The following is a 9,785-nucleotide window of genomic DNA, read 5'->3' as shown; positions in this document are numbered from 1 at the left end:
AAGTGCCTGGCTAGACTTTAGGGTGTGATGCCATGTACAGAGATATTAGTATTCCCATGGCAACACTGAGTTCACGTTCTGTGCTGTTAAATAAAAAGTGGTAACACTAGTTGGAGGTCACTTGTACGGCCCATCTTGTGTAAACAACCATTTTGACACATTCCTCTTTGTATTGGAAAGGTCTGAAACTTCTACTGTATTAAACATTTGTGTTCTACTTTATCTTCAAAATACTTTTAAACTCTTAAGAATCAATCATCTTAATACATTTATAAAGACAGGTACCATTAATTAATACCTGTCAATAAATGGGGGAATTTTTTGCTCATAATTTTGAGTTCAGAGTAGTGCAGAGCTTAGAAATCTCAGATCATGTCCTTCTCTCTGTGGTTAAAAAAAACATTAGTAGAGCTGCCTGCCTATTCAGCACCTGAACCTTTCAGGGGGTTTTGTGTACAATTCATACACAGTGCTAAAACTTCAAATGTATGTATTAAGACCATGGTGCTAATCACACTTACTAACAGTTGGAGAGAGAGATCTGGAGAGAGTCCTGTATTTCCTGTAGTTCACTGATGTATGCAAAGCAATTACTCTTTGTTGAAGAAACTTTGGAAAAAGGCATGTCAATATTCTTTACAAGACTATAACTTAAAATGTCATTATCAGCAAGGCATTTCTATGGGAAGCCACAACCCACTGCAACCCATAAGTCTTCCTTATTAAGAATCTACTCCAATCTCTATTAAAATCAATGGAAAAACCTTTCTGACTCCAGTAGGTACTGAATTGCTCAATAAAATGTAGAAAATACCCACAGGTTATTATTGTTCATTCCCTAAAAACAGTCAGACAAAAGCTTACTGTTTTTCAAAATGTAATGTGTGTACATGTGCTTAGTTTCTTTTAAAAGCACTGAGGGATCCTGGTTCTTCAATAGACTGTTCACTGGAGTCAAACATTGGCAAACAACCCTCAGGGCTCAGGAGCTTTTACTAACAGACTTTTGTTCACACCTGCTAAGCCATTTAAATTTCATATGAAGAGCACACCTAAGATCTCTTTGCCGAGCTGTAAGGAAATGTCATAGAACCCAAAACGTAATTCCTGGAAACATAAAGGAAATTTTGCAATACAGTCACAGGGCATTAAATTGGTCCAAAATTTTTAAAGCCAGAAGCCATCACAATTCATCGGGGTGACCTCTTGCTTTGTGAAGGCGTTAGGATTTCCAACCCAATCATTTTTGTAACAAATGCAAAAACTTGGAGCAGAACAAGATAATATCTTTAGAAGGACAGATTTTACCTATGGGCTTCAAATGATGATGAAACAGAACAAATTTCTGTGGGTAATCATCCTTGCTTTTTAACACAGGTCCTTATTTTAAATTTCAGCAGGATCTTGCTGTGCCTTTGCAGGATTAAAAAGTCCTCTACCCAACTGCCTCATCGTAGAAGGTGTATGAGCAGAGGCTGCATGTGCAAGTAGGAATGTGGGGTTTTTTCTAAAAAAAGAGGGTGATTGAAATATGCTGTGCAATAAGCGCTTTATATTTTCAGGTGAAGTTCAAAGCAATTATAGGTGCTGGAGGATAAATTATGTAAATGTTAGGCTAACAAAGCTGTCTTCCTGTAGATGCAATGCCTGGTTTCATATTTACAGGATCATTTTAAAGATTCCCTTCAACCAGCTCAACTGATGGCTGCATTTACCTGGAGAATGGTCTGAGCTTTAAAAAAAAAATATCACAAACCTTCACAGGCTTGGAATTGGTTTTATTTGGAAACTTGAAACACTTTATTGGGTTCTTGAAAACCAGTAAGTAAACGTATAAGTGTTCATCAGCATTTTAGAAAAACATATTTGAAAATAATTTTCCAAATTCTGTCTTTTGCTGATTTGGCCATTCATCTGAATTAGCTAACCACTGCTTCTCAGGCATATTTCACTACAGCTGGTTCCTGGCCACCCTCCTGGGGAATGTGCAGGGGCTTCTCTATGTGGACAGACATGAGTCCCTGTTTGTGCACAACTTTCAGAGCAGCCAGAGCTGCTGACACAGTGGCTCCTCAAGGACTTGTGGCCACTTTGGCTCTGGCAGGTTTCTGTGCTTTCCTAGACCCTCACCCTGTTGTCACTGGTGGGAGATGGAGCTGCCAAACTGAATGCTACCTGCAGACTCCCACAGGACACAGGTAACATGGAGGTCCTGATAGGCTCTTTGTGAAGAACTCAATAACTTAGAAATGGAAGTGTGGTGAGGAGAGGATTATGATCTCTGTTCTTTCAGTGTGGGAAGAATGGGCTCAGATTATGCCTGCTTTCATTACAGTATACACACATTTTTCAGCAGAATGTCTTAACCTTCAATATTGAAACTTGAATGAAACAAAATGAATTTTTCTGAGTCAAGATCCTCCTGAGGATTTAATCTCCAGCAGGATAATCACTCAAAATAGTCCCTTATTACAGCAGTCCATGATCATGGTGTGATAATCTTCCACTCTGGGATCAAGGATGGTTTGGAGATGGCAAATTATTTTTCTCTGCACTTGGCATTGCACATCAAACTGGGAAAAGCTCCTGCAGAGCATTTGGGAAAACAGATCAGTGGTTCTCATTTACCAGTGTAGGTGCTAGCAGAGATGAAGACTCCTCTGATAATATGTCCTGATTTGGATTTCAGTTTCAGATGAGTGCATATATAGTTCCTTCATTGCACCTGAAATGGCTGGTTAGGCGTTAGGCGGTGTATCAAAAAGCTGGTCTCTGCATATGCAGAGAAGCACAGAGGAACAAATGCATATGGGAGAACCACAGAGGTGTTTGGCCCAGGGCATTTCCAGGCACATTACAAGAAAGCCATCAGCCCACTAACAGCTCATCTGCCCACTGAGGAAGCACAGAGGCATTGCACCAACAGGGCACCCCAATAACACATCAGAAAAATGGGGCCCTGACTAAAGCCTCCCTGAGGGCATCACAGGAGGGTGATCACCCCATGAGCTGGGATGACACTCTCCACATGAGTGGATTGGAGAGGCTCTCAGGGCTCTCAGAGCACTGAGGGGGCTTATACTTAGAGGTATGGGGCTCACTGTGGGTTGCAGGGCAATAGCCAAGTACAAGACTTATAAGATGTTCAGTGGGTAACCAAAGATGTGGAAACGGAGGGATAAAGGTGATTTTGGGAGGAAAAAGGTTAGGAGAATACAGGGCTTAAGAGAATAAAAGTGGCTGGTCACACACAAGCAGGCTGCTTGTCTGACCTTGCCTTGTGCTGCATCAGCACAGCCCATCCTGGCTTCTCATTCAGCTCCATTTCTGATTGTTCTCCTGTGTGTGTGTGTGTGCATGTTTGTGTATGGAGGTCTAAGTGCCAGCAGCTGCAGTGGGACTAGGGGTCACAGAACTGTCTGTGTGACAGCAGGGCTTGGGAGTCAGAGGCTGGGTGTCCGTATTTGCTCATGTATATTAGAGGGTCTGTACCAGCCACTGGCATGGGACTGTGTGCCTTGAGGGCTCCTCACATGTCCATATGCCAGCAGGACCAGAGGCTGGTTACTGGGTGGACTGTGCCTAAGCCCAGCTCTTGGAAGGATCCACACTACATATATACATATATATTTCAAACTAAAAGACCTTTATCTGGATCAGCCAGAGAGAGGAGCAAGAGGAGGCCATTGGTGCTTGTGTAAATACGGTGGTTTCTGCCTAGGTTGAGCTCTCTATCTGGAGTGTATTTATGAGCATAGGTGCTCTATATGTGTGTGTGTGTGCATCCCTATTGGAAGCACATGCTGCTGGTTGGCCCTGGGAATATGGAGCTGCAGCCACCTTCTCCATGTTGTTGGGCTGCTGGATTCAGTAACATAAACCAGGTTTTGTTCTGTTTTTTCTTGGATTACATCCATGCTTGTTTGTACATTTGCTTTGTTGGATTCAAGTGATTTTGAAACCAGTTATTAATTTTTATGTGCATTTGCAATCGATGTTACATGGTTTTTGTGGTGTTGTTCCTGGCAGTCTTATCAAAGTGAAGAGCCAAATACAAGTGAATTCAGGAACAGTAGAAATGGCTTTAGTGGCTCTTTATCCACAGACCAAAACAATGTGGACAGGTAAAGCTCAACTGCTGGCACTGACACAATACCTGACAACCTTGGGAACCAGCATATCAAGAAAATGGGCTTCGATTTATAAGAGTTGCACATATGTAATTTTTAAACATACAAAGATGTCCCACAGAAATAGCTGAAACCACTCACATAATTCCATGCTCTTTACCCGGTGAGAACCGGCTTTTTACAATATGGGTATTTTGATTACCACTGAATGTCTGTGATTTCCCCAGCTCTCTCCCAGACCAATTATATTTGTTTAATTTCGAGTGTGTTTTGTTGGGAGGAGAGAATGAGGGATCTTTTGTTAAAATAGTTGTTGCGTAGTTGGCTGTGCACGTTCTCTAGTTCGGCTTTTACGAATACTTGTCACTTCTAGACCCAAAGTCCTGTTATTCATCTTGCCTGCAGCACCTGCAGCATTAACAGCTGCCAATAGTGAGCTCTGCACCTGCAGGCTCCCTGCTTACAAAACCTATTTCACACTCTCTGGAGCAATATTTGTTACGACCAAGTTAACAAACTCTTCAAACCCTGTAGATAGCCTAGTACCTCAAAGGCCTGGGCACCAACTACAAGCATTTGGGGATTTTAATATAAGTTTTTTAATATGTGAGTAACATTGTCTCTTGTAAATTATTACACATACATGAAATGCAATTACTAATATTTTTTAAAAAACGGTTATTCACTCACCATTTTGTCATAACATCATACTTTTGCTGACATCTCAAGGAGACAGGAGAGTGGTGTAAGGTAACATGAAATCACAGTCACTTCAGTTTTTCCTGGTGATCCGAGTCATTTGCTACATGGTCTTGCTCTTCAGAGGAGAGCTGCTGAAATAACTGTGCTTGATAAGGCTTAGAGAAGCAGAGTTGGGATCAACACTAGGGGTTTGGCCTGAGAGCAGTCTGATTTTCATGTGGTATTGGGCAGTAGACTCTTAAAATTCATTCCCAGTTTCAGCATCTCAAATTCAAATCCTCACAAGTCACTGGTGACTTTAAAAAGTCTTGGTCATTTTGGTAACAGCATTGTGTTTTAATCTCCATTTATAGTACAAAGTAACGTGTATCCTATTTGGTGTCTTAAATCTGGCTACAATATTTAAGGCAGCAAAAAGCATCAGAACAAAATGGTTTTAAGTTTTTTTTTTCAAAGTTTGTTGTGGTTTTGAAGATAACAAAAAACTGAACTATTTTGTCATGCTCCAAGGAAAACAATCCAAAACAAAACATGACAACAACAGCTAAACCACACAGACATGATGTTTTTTCCCTACTTTAGGCAGGGCTGATATTCAGTACCTTCTCTTCACAGGGTCAACAACCATCACCGATGAGATGGAGTTTTGTGGCAGATTCCCCTGCCCCCTCCGAAGACCGTTATTCACAGCACCCGCTGCACCTGTCCCATCCTGGCACAGCCCATCACTGGGCATTGGTACCCCAGCCTGGCACAGGGCCACCAGCTCAGTATCCCCCCACCTCACCTCACTCCAGCTGCAGCTGTGGGAGGAAGCAGCCACAGAGGGGAGGAAGCAGAAATACCTCCCCGTGCTGCTCCTCCCCTCTGCCACAGAGCCCCATGGCTGTCCCAGGCACAGCATGAACCAGGCTGCGAATGTTGCCACCTTGAAAGATCTTCACGGGTCTTTGTGTACCAAACCCACATGCTGCCTTGCTGTGGACCATGACATCTACCCTGGAGAAGTTCATTCATTCTCTGGACCCCAAAGCCCTTCCCAGGGTCCTCCAAATCCAGTCAGGCATCTATTGTCAAGGTGAGCATTGGGTGCTTTCTGGCAGGGCTTTGCAAGTCCACCCTTGACATTGGGTCCCCCCTTGGGACTGGGGTGTGGGGGAGGCAGAGGGAGGATGCTGACAGAGTTGTCTCCTAGCAGTTTCCCACCAGCTGCAATTTTTCCTTTGAAAAAACAGTGTAATGATCAATGACTTTGGAGATGTCTTTGGTATTGTGTGCATCTGGTCTTCTCAGAGGCAGTGAGGAAGGAGCTGTAGTTAGTCCTGGTAGTATCCTGGAACAGGTACTGGAATTTGCTTTGCACTTACACAGAACTGTCAATGCAGCAACTGCCAATCATCTCACAGGGGTTAGCTGATTAAACTTAGCTCTGTTCTTCCAGGCTCGGCACGAAGAGGTGCTCTCAGTTTCAGAAATAAAGAACCAGAGCACCTGGAAAGTGACCATGTGGGACCATAAGGTTTTCTTGAAGTTCTGCCCTGCATTTGAGGGTACTTCAGGTCCTCAACAATACAAAGGGATGGGTATAAGTCAGACAGGAGTATCACAGGGGTGATATTTTGCTGGGTTTTTCTGCAGTAGATCTTTTTATGGTGCTTCTGTTGCTGAGCTCTGCTTGTGCACAAAACACAGTGGAAGGGTAGTAAAGATGCTTGTACTGGAGGGAAAAGTTCTGTGTTCATTCAGGGTATGGACTTAATTGACAGTGAAAACACCATGTCAGGGCCATGTATTAGTCTAGGAAAAGAAAGTTACCTCCTGCCACTGCAAGGGAAAACTTGGGGTTACACCAGGTAAAACAGAGGGGAATTTATGAAATAAGTTGAAGCCTCAGCTTCAGCTGAATACCTGCTTCAGGATCCACAATAATTTTTATAATCTTTACATTAATATAAAAATCCCCATGCTGCTCCATAGCAGGAGGGGAGAGGAGGTAGCCACCATTGGCTATGGCCATGGAAAGTCTGAACTGCAATCCTGGTGCTGTGGCCAGAGTGAGTGATTCTTTCCTCCACAAAAACAGCCTCTTGGGGCAGAAAGAAAATGAGAAAGGGCATACTCAAGCTGTGATGGTAGTCAAGTGTCCATGTTCTACTGATGGCCCAAAGTGGCTGCTCTGGAAACTGCCTAGGACACATGAATATTACTGATCCATAAAAAGGCATTCTGGAAAACAAACTTGGCCAAAATTACCAGAAATGTTTGAAAATATTATTTGACATTTGGGCTGTTCAACTTTACATTTTAAAATGGCCCAAGAACTTGAACTGGATTAAGCGCTTGATAAGGAGTTTGTCACCTAAGTGGTGAGGAGCAGAATTTAAAATAAAAAAGGGAAGATTTGAGTAGCCACCATATTTGCCTCTTTCCACACACCTAGGAAGCAGAGGTTATACAAATACAAGTTGTATGTCTATGTAGATATGCATGTGTGTACATATATGTATGTATATACAAAGTACTGTAAGATACATATAGATATATACAAAATGCTATGAGAAAATTATGGTAGCCCAGCTGTCAGCAGGCTTCTGAGTCCCTATATTCTGCATCCTGCTGTTAGTGGATGGTAAAACTCATAACACTACGTCTTTGGAACAGAAGTATTTTTGTGTGTGCTTCCATTTACTGTGTAGACCTTTCTACATGAGAAGAAAAAAAAAACCAGTGGAGGCATAGCCCACAGGTCATTCTGCAGCATTGTCACTGCATATGGGAGAAGAAGGCTATTAGCTGATTACTGTCTATAATGAAAGAGCCTGCAAAGCCATGGGAGGGGCTGGTTTTTGGCAAGATCCAGGAACTATTGCACTAAAAGTGAGAGCCCTTGTGTTGCGGTGATGCTTCATTAGTCTTCAGCTACACCACCTCTTCCTGTCCTCTGGTACTGGTGGCTTCCTCTCAACTGTGCTCACTAATGTTTCCAGCACCAGGCTAGATGCAGCACTAACATACATGCAGGTGTTTCTTGCTTACACAAGAAACAAGGCTGATACAAATGTGCTACTTGGATCCTTCCCCTCAGTCGGCACATCCTCAGACCACTTGCAAATACCTAGAAACCCCAATGTCCACTAGGAGGCTTGCATTAGTTCTTTTCTTCTTGCTTTCTTCAGAGGAAGCTAGAGCTGCTCGAGACACTCTGTGCCTGATGGGTTTGCAGGATCTAGGACTAAAAACACCTTCTAGGCCAGATTCTCCCTCTCTCTTCCTCCCTCCCTCCCTCCCTCCCTCCCCAAGCGATCTGTCCACGTTGGATCTCTCCTGAACATTTTGCTTCCCTCTGTACCTTGCAGCAGGGATGAACACACTGTTCTGTGATTGCATTGTGATTTATATTGCATTTTCTGAAGATAAAGTAGTGCTTCCAAGAGAGTCTGAAGTAAGTCCTGTTATATTGCTAAACAGGCAAGTGGACCACTTTGTGCACTTTGAGTGTCCATTAGGACAACCATTCTTCAGTCCTTCCTCAGGCAGATCCGCTGCCCCCTCAACAACCCTTTTCATTTCTCTTCCCACGTGCAGTACACCAGCAATCACATTATGGGTAATGGCAGGTCTGTTTACAGGGAACATGGGTTTACTGCTATGGTTGCAGGGACCAAATCAGAGCATTCATGCACTGATTGTGGTAGCTCCCAACTGGCTACAAAGTCAGACTGGTCAGCTGAGTCCTACTTGGATTAGCCGTTTCATGGAGTTGGATTTTGTAGGAAACTGTAACGATGCTCAGCACAACGTGCAGATAGTAAGAGAGAAGATTTATTTTTAAAGCATTACATGGGATTGTTTGAAACTGGTCATTCACAAGAGATTATTAATTTTCTGGTGTAAGAATTTAAAATAGCAAGAATTTGTACATATAAAAACCTTATGTTTATTCCCCTCTCCACAACCCCAGAAAAAAGTGCAAGTCTTCTTAATGTCAGCTTAACCAGGTACATATTAATAGAAAGGCTAATAGAGTAAATGGTATACTAAATCCATTGGACCTGTCATGTCAAAGTTGCATCAGCCAACCAAAGAAGACTATCTATGTGGTAAGAAGACAATGGAGTGTAATTCACTCGCTCGTCTTCTCTGCTGAACTGTGTACTGTGGGGATGAAATTTTCATTTACTCTATTCTGGAAGCAACATTTTTCACACACTGCACTTAGGTTTAAATGATCTTACAAATATAGGACTTGTAAATTAGCATTACTGTTCTTGATAGATTTGTTTTTGAGTACCTCTGGAAGCATAAAGAAAATGTAATGCTGTAAGTCTTTGTAAGGATAGAAGTATTTTTTTCCATGTGGTGAGGTATTTTTATTAGAAGCTGCGAAGTCAGACTCCAGGGAGAGTGGGAATTTGCTTCCCCCTGGGCTAGGTAAAAGCTCTAAAAGATCTCATTTTGCCTTCGTACCCTTGTAGCACCGAGTACAATCTCGGTCTCTGTTTTCAGACCCAAGCCTGCCTGCTGCAGTTCCTGGTGGAAAGTAAGTAGAAAACACACTGTGTGTATCCATTCCACCATTAGTATCTCTACTGGCCTATTAAAAGTTATGTTCCTGCTGCCATTAATGGAATAGTAATGTATTTAACTGTAGCTCTCCGAACTGCAAATAGACAGGACTATATAGACCCTGTTTCCATTCAGAATACTTTCAGCTAGAGAAGCTACAGGCAATTGAACTTTTGCTGTTGGTAGTGAATACTGTGACCTAGACACCTTTCTGAAGTTACACTCCTGTTCGCCTCTCTGTTCCTGGCTTGAAGCAGAGGGAAAGGTTTCCCTAGGGTGATATCAGTGTTTTTCATGCTACGCCTGGACTTTGGGGTTGGTTGAAGCCTTACTCACTTTGCCACAGGCAGGAGAGTCAAGGTTTGAAGAATTTGTTCATACTCTCAT

At 42.6% G+C, this 9,785-nt stretch overlaps 1 protein-coding gene across 1 annotated transcript in view; it reads left to right on the top strand.

Annotated features, from left to right (window-relative positions):
- Nucleotides 1-5,819: 5,819 nt before the first annotated feature.
- The window catches only part of THEMIS (thymocyte selection associated), a gene marked incomplete at its 5' end in the record, with an annotated part of 79,319 nt that continues 75,353 nt past the window's right edge, over nucleotides 5,820-9,785 (top strand). The window contains one exon of the mRNA XM_080342560.1: nucleotides 5,820-5,910. Coding sequence (XP_080198686.1) covers nucleotides 5,820-5,910 — 91 coding nt within the window. The remainder of the gene's footprint in view (nucleotides 5,911-9,785) is intronic.

This window comes from Nesoenas mayeri (genome assembly GCF_963082525.1).
Source record: "Nesoenas mayeri genome assembly, chromosome: 3".
Taxonomy (NCBI): Eukaryota; Metazoa; Chordata; class Aves; order Columbiformes; family Columbidae; genus Nesoenas; species Nesoenas mayeri.
Note: the sequence above shows the minus strand (reverse complement) of the source record. Positions and strands in the feature narration are given on the sequence as shown.